Genomic DNA, 14490 nt, shown 5'->3' on the forward strand with positions numbered 1-14490 from the left:
CGGCCCCCGAGTGTGGGACGGGCGACAGGCTGCGGCCACCTGCGCCGGCTGCGCGCGGCCCCCGAGTGTGGGACGGGCGACAGGCTGCGGCCACCCGCGCCGGCTGCTCGTCCCGGAGGGAAGTGAGTGGTCCTCCGCCTCCGGGTAGTCGTTGCGGCTTTTGTGCGCATTCGGGGGCCTCGGAGGGACACGCTGTGGCTCAAGAAAGTTTCCTTTCGGAGATACTCGGACCGTTTGGTCGTTATTCGAGAGCACAGGAGGAAATGATACACTGAGGAGCAGTGTGCTGAATGACTGCATTAATACATTACTTAGTTCTCAAGAACCCTTCCTTTCGTTTGACGACCTTCTAGAACAAACTTGTCAGCCTTGTTTCTCGCTTCCCCCGGAGAGCGAGGCGGTTCCTGCCTGTTTGCAGGCGGGGCCGCCACCTCCCGGCGCCGCGGCCGAGCCCCTCCTGACGCCGGGAGGCCGAGGCCGGGCTGCGCGGGGGGTTGTGGCCGCTGCGGGCCTCCCCGTTCGGGGGGCGGGAGCCCAGGGACTCCCGTGTCTGGTGGGTTCCCAGGTCTTCGTCCCTCAGGGGAAGGGGGATTTAACTTAATAAGCCCCTTGCTAGTCATTTTAAGGCTTTGAAAGAGCCAGTGAGTGAGAAGAGCCAGGAATCATTCTGGCCAAGGCAGCCCGGATTTCTGCGAGGTCCCAGAGCGAGCCCTGGCCCGGCGTATCCCAAGAATGTCAGGGGCCACGGCGTCTTTTTATACCTCGACAAACATTTTTTAAGTCGACATAAACATAGTTTTCCTAATTCTGAAACTTAAACCATTGACTTGTTCATTTAGGAAAGTACAATCCGTCCGGAACCTGGAGTTTCTGCAGTTGGTGGTTGTCCAGTAATGGGCTGGGGGAGGGCGCTTTGGGTCTTTTTTTTAAATGAGGGTAGATGTGGTGGAAGTATCAACGTCTTCCTCTTTTAATTCTGTTCAGAAATTATATTCCTGGTTAGAGTTCTAACTGACGATTTTGATAGTAGGATAATTAAACGTAGATGACCAGAGTATACCCAGAGTATGATTCTTTTATAGTAAAAATAGAATTTTATTCAGACACGGGAGGGGGTGTGCTGCTCCCGCCTGCTGTGTGAGCACCTGGGCTGGGGAGAAATAGAAAAAGAGAACGTTGGATTTTCATAAAAGCAAATCAGAGACTATTTTCTTCTAAGACTGAAATGTGTAGTTTTGTCTTTCGCACACATTAATACGCAATATTAATCACTATCCGGGCCGCACCTTCAGTTCCTGAGGCCGAGGGGCTGGCAACTCGCCCACCTCCTGTCCTTCGGCGAGGGCAGTGATAGGAGGACCCTTCCCGCCCCGTCTCCCTGCCTACCCCGCTAATCTTCCTGAAAATCTCCTTGCACCAAATCCCAAAGTTTCCGCTGGGACCTGCACTCCCTACAAGCAAAGTTATCCCGTTAGACCTCTGTCCAGTGATGCAGAGGCTGCTGTCCCAGCCGCGGCGGGTGGGCCTCTGGGGTGGTGTTCAGTCCTTAAGAACGGTCTTAGGAGGGGACCTGTATGGACTTCAATCAAATCAAGGACTATGAAATGGAGGACTCAAATATTGAAAGATTATTGGATTAAAGAGCTCTATTGCTGCCAAATTAGTACCAACACCACACAATATATGATGTTAGGAAGTTTTTTCCTGCTCAGTAAAAAAAAAAAAAATTTTATTAGATTTTATGTTTGTTTTATAATTCCTTTACAAGCAAATTGGTTTTTCATAACCATGCCAGAAATATGAAACTTTTAAATGAGTATTATTTGGGGAGCACTTTAGAACCGTGGAGTGTTTTATTTTATTTTGTAGAACTGTTGTTTGACTTTCTTCTTATGGTGAAATTTTTAGTTACTTCCATTTTTTTAAACCTTGAGCAGGTGAACAGTGTTCACCCAGAATGTCGATTCCATCTGGAAATACAGGAGGAAGAGACAAAATGTGCAGAGCTTCTGAGGACTCAGACAGACAAACACAAAGGTAAGATCGTGGCGTGGTGAGTACGGCGGTCTCAGATAACCTGCTGGGCAAATAGCTGATGCCTCACTCTAAAGTCTGAGGCGTAAGGTCACCTGCGTCTTCAAAAAAGGGTCTGTTTCCACTGTTTTCTAATGAATGCTGGTAAAACTCCTGTGAATCTTGGGGCAGGAGAATTCTTCACTTAATAAACCTTTTAAAAGAAAGCCATAACCCTTATAGTAATGGTATCCATGGTTTAACATAATAGCAACAGTTCTGAGAAAATTTCATGGGTGTTGTTATGCTTTGCAAAATCAACTTCGTTTTCTATGGAATGAGTATTTATCTAATTTCTTTCATTTAAAACTTTTAGTCACATCACAGATGATTTTAGTCACGTTAAGAATGGTACAGGGGTGCCTGGGTGGCTCTGTCACTTAAGTGCTCAACTCTTCTTCTGGCTCAGGTCATGATGTCATGGTTCATGGGATCAAGCCCTGGGTCAGGCTCCTCAGTGAATGCTGAATGGGGAGCCTGCTTGGGATTCTCTCTCTCCCTGTCTATTTGCCCCTCCCCTACTCTCTCTCTCTCTCTCTCTCTCTCTCTCTCTCTCTCTCTCTCTCTTTCTCTCTCTCTCTTTAAATAAGCAAACAGTAAAAAAATTATTTAGAAAAAAAAAAGAATGGTGGAAACATCAGAAATCAAACAGGAAAATGAGACTTGTTTTCCCAAAGACAGACCTATTGCGAATACCGTAAATTTGCTATTTTCTCCCAAAGGACACATGCTGTCCAGCTAGACACATTCCAGGTCTATAAACTCAGAAGGATCTGTGATAGCACCCAAATTATCTCTGTAGCAAAAACCTTTTGTCCTTCAACTTTCTTTTTCTCTGTCCATTTTCGAGACAAAAATTAAAATCAAAGTAAGACTATGTTATGTATTCAAATAGTTTAGTGTCCTAGAGAGGGACTTCAGACCAGAGTTACGTACACAGGCTTTGTTTCAGACCAGCACTGCCCAGAAGAAATAGAATATGAACCGCACAGGGAATTTTTAATATTCTAGTTGCCACATTAAAATCTATTTTTAAAATGTGAGATTAATTTTAATACATATATCCAATTCACTATCATTTTAACTTGTAATCAATATAAAATACTGATGAGAAATTTTACATTTTTTGTATACTAAGTCTTAGAAACCCAGCGTGCATATCCAAATATATCCAAATCATTATTATTTCAGCTTGTAATCAAGAGAAAATGTTGATGAGAAATTTACATTTTTTGTATACAAGTCTTGGAAAGCAGCATTCACACTACAGTTTGGACCTGCCACACTGCAGGTTGTTACTGCGGCCAGTGGCTCCCATGCTGGACAGTACGGTACCAGACCGCTACTAACAGGGGCCTCCTGTGCCCTTTCTGGTCCCTTCTGGAGCATCCACTTCCTTGGCTGAAAAATGAGGTCTCTGACTCCAGGATTCATCCAGACTTAAAGGACTGTGATTTTTGTAATGCACACATGGTCCGCAGGCCACATCGTCCAAATGGCCTGGTAGTGCTCTGACCAAAGAAGGCAAATGAAGTAGCTCAGCTCCACGGCAAACGTGGACCGGGCATCACTCCTGTGCAAAGCTGCATGCTGACCGTGAACCAGGTGTGAGGACAGTTGAGACACGGCTTCTGCCAGCCACCCCCTCAAAACAAAACTATCGTCATGGCCACTGAGGTCTCTTTCCTTTCATGAAAATTCAGAGACTTAAGACAAATAAATGATGGGGTGCCTGGGTGGCTCAGTCAGTTAAGCCTCCGGCTTCGGCTCAGGTCAGATCTCACGTTCGTGGGTTCGAGCCCCACATCAGGCTCTGTGCTGACAGCTAGCTCAGAGCCTGGAGCCTGCTTCCAGTTCTGTGTCTCCTTCTCTCTCTGCCCCTCCCCCTCTCATGCTCTGTCTCTCTCTCTATCAAAAATAAATGAAACGTTAAAAAAAAAAGACAAATAAATGCTGAGAAGAGACAGACCGAAGAATTATCTGGCGATGGCCAGTGGACCCTGGTCCCTGCAGCACCGTCCACGCCTCCTGCATGAAGGGGCATGGAGTGCTGTCTGCTGCATCCTCAGTAGGTGACCCCACGCTGGCCGCAGACTCCTGGGAGCTTTACCCCCTCATGCCATTATTGCACAGTCAAGTTGTTAACGAGTTCTGAGGCTGCCCACAAATGGCGTTCGCTGGCTGGCGTTTTCTCCTGGAGCGTGAACACAACTGCTTCTTCATGGGAGTTTTTCTTCTACTCTTCAAAGGGCATTCATTCATAGGCTCCATGGGGCCGAACACTTCCCGTTCCTGCAGACTTCCCAGCCTTCTGCCGTCCGCTGTGGGTAGGCACAGACACTCCCAAGATGGAGGAGGGAGGAAGATTGTCTTGACATGCACGGCTGGCACATGCTCAAAATGAAAAGTAGACCAAGGTGTCCTCGATTTTATTATTGTCGGTAGATAGTTTACAGACAACACCCCTGTCCCTGCGTGCAGCTGGGTGTCCACTTCCCTCCCCTTGCTTCTCTCAAGGGGAAACGCTCCTCTTTTTTGTCACTCTTGATTTCCTACATTCATCAAGAACATTTTGTTAACAAATAGAAAACTGGCACTATTTCAGTTGGCAACAAGGAACACTTAACATTTAAAAAATAGAATATGGCTCCTGACTTTCCTTCAGAGGAATCCTGTTGGCCAGGGGGTGGCTGGATAACAGACACAGCAGGGCAGAAGGGGCATCTGTGAGTTTGTGCCCGTGACCTGCCCGAGGCGTGCTGTGTGACGGGAAACGAGACTGGTTCAGGGAAGTGAAGTTTTCTGCCATTATGAAATAGGATGTTACAGTCCACAACCAGCGTTTTTTTAATATATGAAAGATTCTTCAGTTGTCTCGCATAGATGGAGTGTGGAATCCATGAGTTCATTCCAAAGGCACAGGTCTGACCCCTGGTCCCAGGCCAGCCCTTCCTGAGTACCAGGTGTTGGCCTAAGGGACACCCGATGGCCATGTGGCTGGGCAGGGCCGCCTGGGACGGTGGGCATGTCAGAAACTGGATGGGAGCTCCTCCCCACACCCCTCAGTTGTTACTGGGAGGAAATGCAGGTACCAGACTGCCCAGTTCCTATGTTCAGAGAATACCAGAAATGCAAACTTATACATAAAATGTTCCAGTTTCTTAAAAGTGTACAACTAATTCTTTAAAAAACGTTTGGCAAGAGGCAAGGAAACCCCTGCTGGGACAGGCAGATGCAGCCCAAGAGAGCTGTCGAGTGCTCTCCGTGTGATGGTGCAAAGATGGGTCAGGACATTTCCAGCGTTCCTCAGGGTCTCCTTCACGTGTCCCTCCTGCCGTGGTTCAGGGTCTCCGAGGTGATCTGTACGTGATCCACACCAGATGGCTGGATGGCAATACCTAAGGGCAGAGTCTTTGACAGTCCCTAAGTTCACGTTGACGTCAGCTGGATCAGAAAGAATATGGTAGTTTTAGATAAACTTCTGTGTTGGAGTGGTGGAGAAAAGTGTCACTCAGTTTTCTTGCAATGGCAAAGTGTCAGTCCTCGGGCACTTTCTTATATTGAAAGCTTTTATTATCAACATTAGCTCTATAGCAAAAATATCTGCGTGTGACCCATTTCACCGTCTGGTTTGCAGGAAGAGCCCGTGACAGGCCAGCTGCCCTTGAGGAGACAAGTGGCCCCGTGACAATCTTTTAGGCTGGCCACTCTTCAACTTTCTGTAAAGAGAGACAACTTGTGTTCTAAATTCCTTTTTTTCTTACTCTTTGAAATATGCACAGCTCAAATGCCAGGGATATAAATAGTAATAAGTTTCCAGAATTAAGACCCTGTACATGAGGTAAGCCAGAAGCGGAATGAAGGCATTCTGATCAGATGACAGGAAAGTGTACATTTGCTCACTTTTAGTGAAATTAAAAGTGAGAGAAGATATTAAGGGTCTATATTATCTACTTTTAAATTCTGGAGTATTCAGAAATTGATGTGAAAAAAGAAACAGGAAAACCAGCTTTAAGTTACAGTGAGGTAATTCGTATAAATCTGACAAGGAACTCTTTTTATGACATGCTGAATCTAAAACAAACACAAACACATAAATCCAGACAAAAAACAATTTCAATTTTAAACCCCTTTAAAGGATTCACTTTATAAGAAAGAAAAGCTTTGGAAGTATTTGGAGCTTTGTCTCTTTGTCACTTAATATTAATTCATCGACAGGACTAACTTAACCCTACTAATAGGTGTATGAGGGCCTCTGAGGCTGCAGATGCCTGATAATATAGCTAAAACCGGCACTGCTCCCTCGCGGTGGCCCGTGCTGACCTACAGGGGGCAGCGCGTGAGTCAGCTACCCCAGGCTTTGCCCGGTTCTCCTGCCGGTGTGCAGATTGGACAGGAACCTCTACGTGACTTTATATTATTTACGCCTAGACTGGAGGGATGTGGCCCGTGTCCGGGAGGAGCAGAGGTGGCACCTGTGTTTGGGAGCTCCACCCTCTGAGCTGTTCGTGAAGGTGCCATCCTGAAATGGGTATGATGGCAAATGTTAGCCTAGGATGAACCCCGTGGGAAGTGCTGGACCAGAAAACTTACTTTTCTTTGGCTTCTTTAAACAAAGGGTGCTGGATTAATTTTGATCTACTTGTCAAGAGCTGTGAGGGGTTTGGATTCTCCATACTTGTAAGCTAGAAAGCTAGGCTGCCGAGGTTTCACCGATGCCTGCAGACCTGGGACCCTGGGTCAGAGAGAGACTTGACTGCTCCTGGCAAACAGGCAGCTTGGGCGACACGTTCACATAGCTCCCTTTCCCGAGTCCCACAGGACGGAGGCAGTGCCCTCGGCAGTTTCCGTCACAGCTGAGGAGCCTGCAGTGTCACAGGAGGCTCAGCCCAGCCTTTGCTCCAGAGAAAGATGTGCTCTCCTTTACCGCGGTCAGCCCAGCGGGAAGCACTGCTCTGTCTGTCACATCCTCAAAAGGACATCTGAAACAAAGCTGTCGGTGCTCTTCCCAGGACCGTGGCTTCTCAGCAGGGCTGAATGTCCTTCTTACTCTCCATGGCATGACTGTCGTGACCACAGCTGGCTGTCCTTCCACACTGTCCTCTGGGGAGAGCGGGCATTTCGTTCCCATCACAGCCCAAGGTCTTACACCGTACTTGGCATTTAAAAAGATATTGAATAAGCTTTTGTTGAACAAACTAATGAAAACCTTCACATTAAAAAGTAAGTGATGTATGCACATGGAAAAAATACAATTCAAAAACATATCTAATGGCAAATATGTCCCACTCCAAACCTCCAGCACCTCCCTTACCTCCTAAAGACTGGGAACACACAGTAGGTGTGCAGACCCCTCCCCTTTTCCCTCGTGTACAAACAGAAGCGAGGTGCCACACCCGCGCTCGGTCTTCACTCAGCCTTTCTGTTTTGTTTTTAACTTCAGCAACGTATTTGGGCGCGGTTCTGTATTTAAATGTTCTATTAAGAGAGGCGTAGTATTCTAACATACTTGGTCAGTTTGTCCCAGACTCCTGGGCTTTTAAGGAGCTTACAGGCTGTACGCTGATGCCTGCATTTGTTCGTGTGAATAAAATGCTTCGCCGGCATTTGACGGTGGCCTTCCAGCCACTGATCATGAAACTGAAGCATTCTCCTCATGTGACTGAATAACATCTCAACAGTTTTTTTATTTCTGTGATGGTTGTGTCACATAAAATAAAAGTGATTACATCCCATTTTACACCTAGTCTTTTTCTTGCACCTTTTTATCACAAAGGGAGCTAGACCCAGAAAATCAGGTGAGGAAGACGTCTCTTCTGCACACTCTTCTTGGATGCCCACCTGTCAGAGGTGCTGTTTCTGGGCACCGTGGCGTGTGCACAGAGCCCTGCTGTCACGTGCTTCGCCTGCTTTGTGGCTGTCTCTCTCCCTGCAGAGCACGAGCCCTTGAAGAGCAAGCACTGTACTCACGCCTTTCTATTCCTGGCCCTTAGCAGCCACGTGAGTAGATGCATAAACAGAGTACCCACCGTCTTCTGTTTATGTAGGTCTGAAGGGAGGCATTCTGGAAGTCCGCGGCACGGCCAAGGAGTAGGCAGCTGCCCCTCTGACGTCAGGGGGGTGCTGGAGGCCCGATTCTTCCCCCTTTCACTTTCCCTCTGACGTAAGCGGGCCCTTGTTCTAGGCCAAATATCTCTTTGGGCCAATAGATTAAATAGCCTGATCTGTTTTTTCCCATTGGATTAGGTCTTTTTTTTTTCTAGAATTCTCATAATTCTAAACTCCTTCAAATCAGCTAGTAGCCTTGGTTATGTAATCAATCATTTATTGAATTTTCTGAAAGTAATGAGTCTAAGTTTACATTTTACAGGAAACAAATCTCACTGAAAAAATTCTCCCTGAATTAAATTTTTAAGTTTAGACTCACAACAGGAATCATAAACAAGAAATCGGTTTCTTGTGAGACACCTGCATACCTAGAAGCCACAGCGATCACCGATCTTGTTGGGAAGAAGAGGCTGTAACCTGAGGCTCTGTGAAGCCACAGGAAGGAACTTCCAAGCTCACGCTGCACTGATATGGACCAAGTTAGCTTTTCCCCTCCTTCCTTGTAAGACCGGGCCCGTCCCTGGTGCTGGTGACCCCAAGACTGGCTCGGCGGCTTCACAGTGGCCTCCACTGCTTCTGCCTCTTTGCTTCATGGGCCCCCCTCTAAGCTCACATTTCCTCCTTCCTCCAGATTCTCACAGGACCAGTGGCACGTTCTGCTGCTCCTCTGGGTGGTGGGAATCGGGCTTTAAAGCTGGGGTCTTCTTTCGATGACTCCTGGAAGCACAAGTTCTAATTCAACTGATGTTTTGTTGTTTCCTGTTTGCACACCCATTTCGCGTGCTGTGTTTACAGGTGGGCGTTCTTACCGCGAGCCGTCTCTGGGGCCTCTGGCCCAGGCGTGGGAGCCCTGCGGAGCCTCACAGCCCCGGCACCTGTGCTCCGTGTACGCACCTCAGACAGAGCCCGGTTTCTGCCTGGCATGGCTGTCACGGGCACGGGGCCAGCGCTGCCATGTGGGGGATGGGTAGTAATGAGGATCATTATCACATGACCCCCTCAGATTCTTGGTGGCTCTTTGTCTTGCATACTTTTGATAGCTTGGACGGCCCTTCTTGACAAGGACTTGGAGATTTGAAGTTGTTCATTTGCAAGGCTTTGTAGAGTTTTCTGGGTCAAACACCAGCTCCAGGGAACTGCTTCGAAATGCCCTGTAGTCAGAGCCTCTGGTTCCGAGTGGTCGCCTTGTATCACGGAGTGAGGGAACGTGAGGCCATCTTGTCATTTGCTGATGCACTGGCTGAGTCTGTCATTAATTTGCTTCAGCATGTTTTTATTGAGTGTATACCAGGAGGGAAGGCCTGAAGGGAAACTGGTGGGAACATGATCATCCCCTCTGGAACCCCGAATCCTGTCACCAGTGGTGGTGCAGTAGAGTGAGCAGGATAACAGGGCTTTGAGGCAAAACACAGTAGGCTTTCTGAGGGAAAACCAGAGAATGTGGGCATACAGTGACATCAGTTTAGTTGGAGCCAGAAACTGATGGTGATGGAAAAATGATTAAGGACTTATGTTATCTTTACTCAGAGATAAGACAGAACAAGGGTGGGGAAACTACCAAGAAAAACCGATGCCTTTCGATCATAAGCTACTCAGCAACCAGTACTTTAGTGATTTACTATAAACATCTTAAACATCCGTTCAGTGACCTCATGTGTCCTGTGTCAGACCTGGGATGGCCTCACTCCCACCGGCGTCTCCCAGCCACCCTGCCACCAGCCCAAGCCCTGGTATTGCTTCTGTCATGACAGTGGGCACACGCCCTCTTGTACTGCAGACGTGGCATCCAGTCTCGGGGCTCCTTAGCCTCTGGGCACAAAGGTTTCTGCTGGAGGGACCCTTCTGGTCTGGCATGGATTGGTCTGAGAAGCCCAGGCTGTGCAGACCCCACCAGCATGCAGGGCAGAAGGAAGGCACGGGCGTGCCGTGTCCCCGAGAGGATGTGCAGGGCCCCGTCTCAGGACGAGGGAGGCAGATGTGCACACAGCACAGGTCAGGGGAGCCCTCCATTTTCATCTGGATCAAGATGCATCGAAGTATAGAAATGCGAGAGGGCATCCTGAGAGTCTCATCCAAGTTGGTGGCACACAGAGCACGGGTCCCTGGACTCCTCGTCAAATGCTCTTTTTGCAAAGCCATATTTAGTATCTTAGAGAGAAGATGCTTTAGAAAAGGGTTTTCTTCCTCCTTAGTGTCTGCTTCAAAGGGATGGGAGATTCCTTTGACACTACACCATCTATTAGCTGAGACTGTGCCTAACTCTCTTGAACGCTCATTTTAACTGTCAGCATGTCCAGCTGACGCTACATCTCTGGATAAGGATTTCCGTCGTTTACTATACCCTTTGTGAAGTCAACGTTTCCTTTTCTCTGGCCTGCCGTGATGGTTTTGAAGTCTCAGGACAGAACCTTGATGGGTACCTTGTACCTTGTACCTTTGGCTTTAGCTTCCTCATCACACCCCTGGGGGGGTTCCCCTTGGCTCTCTGCTTTTCTCTGTGGACGTGGACCCGTCACAGGCAGCTGTGGTCTTTCTGCAGGTAGGACTGTGAAGTCTGGGATGACAAATCCGTGGCTCAGAGCATTCCCAGACGTCTACATCCCGTGGGATGGCATGCTTGCTGTGACTCAGTCAGCGGTGCTCTGACAGCCTACTTCCAAAGGCTCCCCCCTCCCCGCCCAATTCCAGGGAAATAGTAACACGGCTTTCCAAATCCGTGACTTCTTCACAGCTCCCTCCTTCCCTGAGGAGAGAGGACGGGGGCCTGTTTGGGAGGATAGTGGGAGTGTGACCAGGGTGCCCGGTGGGGCCCTGCCTGCATAGCCCCCATAACAAGGGCAGCAGATGCCCCCTCCCCAGCATTTGCGCTCTGTCCTGTGAGCCCCTGGGCTCAGTACCCTGAGACCATAAAGGATCCATGCAGGCCCGTCTGCTTGTTACAAAACACACCACAGAGATTCAGAGGACGGAGTGTTTCCACTGAGGGATTCTGGGAAGTGAGCTGTGCTTCAGGCACGCTCATGGGCAGACACTCCTGAGAGGAGTAGTTAGGGGGGCCCTGGGAGTGGAGAAGCCCGCTAAGTGAGTAATACTCCAGGTGGGACATGAAGGTGTCTGCCGTAGGGGTGATGGGAAGAGCCGTTGCCACAGATGGCTGCAGCCAGCAGCCGAACTGCAGAGAGACGGTGACTAAGGAGGCCCCGGGGGCTGGACGGTGAGTCAGCTGCTCCCCAGAAATGCAAGAGGAGCAGGGGACAGAGCTGAGGGCCAGGGAAGAGGTATTCGGGTGGGGACCACTGTGTGCATGCGGGAGCAGAGGAGAGAGGGAGAGGCAGGGGAGCGGGTGGGACTGGGTTTGGCGGGAGGCCTTGTGTGCAGAGGTGAGCACAAGGGCGGAGCTGAAGGAAGAGGTGGGCGGGGAGGGCAGGTGAGGTATAGGGGGCCCTGCGTGCAGGAGGCTGCACTCCCGAGGGGACGGGACTGGGGAGTCACCAGCTCCGGAGCCGGGGCACCGACTGGCGGACACTCAGTCACTCGTGCGTCCTCTTCGCAGCGGCGCCTGCCACAGTGGCCGGTCCCGGAGGGGGCTGGAGGTGCCCGCGGCTTGGAGGAGCAGGAACAGAGGTTTCTGTAGGCGGGGCGGCGCTCACAGCCGGGGTCACACTCAGCTGTGCGCCTGCTGCGCTGTGTGAGGGTGATTTGTCATGCGCGTCATAACACTGGTAGATGTATGTCCTGGAACGACCCTGGGAAGCCACCCAAGCCGTGATCATAAATCTGTGGAGGGTTGTCCTGGGAATAACACGGCTGGAGTCCCGGCGTGTTGGCCTCTGCGGCAGAGCAAGGCGCTGCCCCGCCGGGAGTTCACACGGTCCCACGTTGTCACAGACACTGGGAGCGAGGCTTTGGAGAATGTTTAACATTTAAGGAAACAGAGGCTGCTTATAAACAGTAATAACAGCAAACACTTCAGTGAGTGAAAGGCACAGGCGTGGTGCACACGATTTAGCCCACACACCAGTTTCCTAAACCAGCGCCATTTCAGGGCCTTGCACAGGCTTCTGGGGGCCGCCCGCGGAGGGCGTGGGTGCCGCTCCCCACTCTGAGGTGTGGGCAGCCCGTCCGTGGGCGGCGGTGCTGACCGAGGTCCTACCCACAGACATCAGATTCTCTCAGGCTCAACTTGGAGGACATTCTGATGTTTGGGATTTATTGGATTTGGCATAGTTTTAATTTTCTTTTTAATTTTAAAATTTATTTTTGAAAGAGAGGGAGAGACAGAGAGTGAGCGGGGGAGGGGCAGAGAAAGAAGGAAACAGAACCTGAAGCAGCGCCCAGGCTCTGAACTGTCAGCACAGAGCCCGCTGCAGGGCTCGAACCCACAAACCATGAGATAATGACCTGAGCTGAAGTTGGACACTTAGCCGACCGACTGAGCCACCCAGATGCCCCAGATTCGGCATATATTTAAAATATAAAAGTTCACACTGGCTCTCTTTTTTGAAAAAGCCTTTTGTTTGGTTAACAGCCTTGGCCAATTCTGGGTTTTGAGTCTTGGTTTAATGTGAGTTTGAGTCCCAGAATATGACTCTCACCGATGGAACCCACCTGCACCGCCATCCCCCAAATAAAACTTCTCTGCTTCCAGATGCAAAGTTTCAAAGTGATCTGTTTTCAAAGCGCCATCCAGCGGCAATGTCCCAGCAAGTGATACGTCCAGACTTTGGTTGTAGTTCGCCTCCAGGCTGCGGAGGAGGGGATTACTTCGCTCAGCAGCCTAATTAGACAGGTTACTGGGGTATCCTGGCATTGTCTGAAAAATACCTTCCCGGTACAATACACCTTGTAGCACCTTAAATGTCTTTGGAGTCCCAGGTGGCTGTGGGACCTGGGTTTTCTAATGTGTAAAATCCGGGTGTCTCACAGGTGACCTAAGGAAGCAGTATGATCCCAGGGCCTCACCCAGGTCTGTTAGCTGCTTCTCTCAGGGACCCAGGCTTGGTCTGCTTCGTGGACGTGTGTACAAGCCCGAGAAATGCTGAAGCAGCAGTCCTCAGCTGATGCCTCTGTGGCGTTGCTCCTACTGTGTCTCGGTCAGGGCCCTCCTGGTGTAGGTAACCCATGATAGGGCGGCCTTAGGAACATAGCAGGTGCTCAGTGAACACTGGTTGAGGAAATGAATACTTGTTATTGCAGATGATGAGAGGACCAGGCTCATCAGCTACGAGCTCTCTTACATCACGGAGAAAGTGCTGGCTGTTGACCAGACGGTGTGTTGTCTCACTTCTGCCTCCAAGGACAACGGACAACTAGGTTGTCACCATGCCCCAAGCTCGTTCTAGTAACTGTCTTTCAGCCCTTTCTGGGAACATGCTGCTGGCATGTGCTTGTCTTTCCCTACACTGATGGTCTCTGAGTGTCCAGAGCACATTCATTAGTCCTGACGGTTACTGTGTTGGCTGTTTCCCCTCAAAAGGCCTTTTCCACTCTGCTTCTGCCAATAAGCATTATTTTCATCCTTCCTGACTGCAGCATTTTTAAAAGAACATTCAGCACCATACCCAGCTTAACGAATGCATGGATTGGATGTATCTTGCCTTATCTCACTGGTAAATATTTTAAGAACAAACCATGAAAATATTCATCCTTAGAACAACAGAAAGAAGGAATCCGTCATCTAGCAGGATTTGATCATCACTATTCTGGTTCAGACTAACTAGGGTTCTACAGGACTTAGAGTAACAGGATATTTGTAATCGGCCACCTGAACAGGTGACAGACAAAGTTATCCAAGGAGGAAACCCGAAACCGGGGGAGGGATTGCTGGGAACATTTAGGAGTGGGAAGTGTGCTTTGGAGCCTCTGGATACAGTGGTGGGTTTACCGGTGACCCTGTTCACTGTGGGGATCTGGACCCAGGGGCACAGCCAGGCAGCTTCCCGCGGGCTTTGTCCGCTGCTCTGGGGAGTCTTGTTTACAGCGACCGCTGAGATGAGCCCAGCAGGAAGTCTTCTCTGCTGCTCCTGGCAGCTCTGGAGGGGAGGACTTCTGCGTCTCCACCCCAGGCACCCTGAGCACAGGACACAGAGACCCTGGGGTCCCGCATGCTGTGTGCTGGGCTCAGGCCGGTCTGTGCCCGGGAGTGGTCTCTGAGTGTTTGGGGGTGGTCTCTGAGCAGAAAGTCAAAGCTGGGTAGGGATGAGAATTTTAGTTGCTGCCACTTATACCTGCAACTGCCCACTGAAGCCTCCAGAAGCAGAATTAGGTCTGAGAGCCAAAATTATAAGTAGCCCAGTTTTGACCACTGGA

General features: G+C 49.6%; 1 protein-coding gene across 1 annotated transcript in view; it reads left to right on the top strand.

Annotated features, from left to right (window-relative positions):
* VIPR2 (vasoactive intestinal peptide receptor 2) overlaps positions 1 to 14490 on the top strand; it is a 210060-nt gene that overhangs the window by 145393 nt on the left and 50177 nt on the right. Inside the window, exons 6-8 of the mRNA XM_029954208.1 lie at positions 12 to 122; positions 419 to 553; positions 1938 to 2037. Coding sequence (XP_029810068.1) covers positions 12 to 122; positions 419 to 553; positions 1938 to 2037 — 346 coding nt within the window. The remainder of the gene's footprint in view (positions 1 to 11; positions 123 to 418; positions 554 to 1937; positions 2038 to 14490) is intronic.

Source organism: Suricata suricatta, chromosome 2 (assembly GCF_006229205.1).
Source record: "Suricata suricatta isolate VVHF042 chromosome 2, meerkat_22Aug2017_6uvM2_HiC, whole genome shotgun sequence".
Taxonomy (NCBI): domain Eukaryota; kingdom Metazoa; phylum Chordata; class Mammalia; order Carnivora; family Herpestidae; genus Suricata; species Suricata suricatta.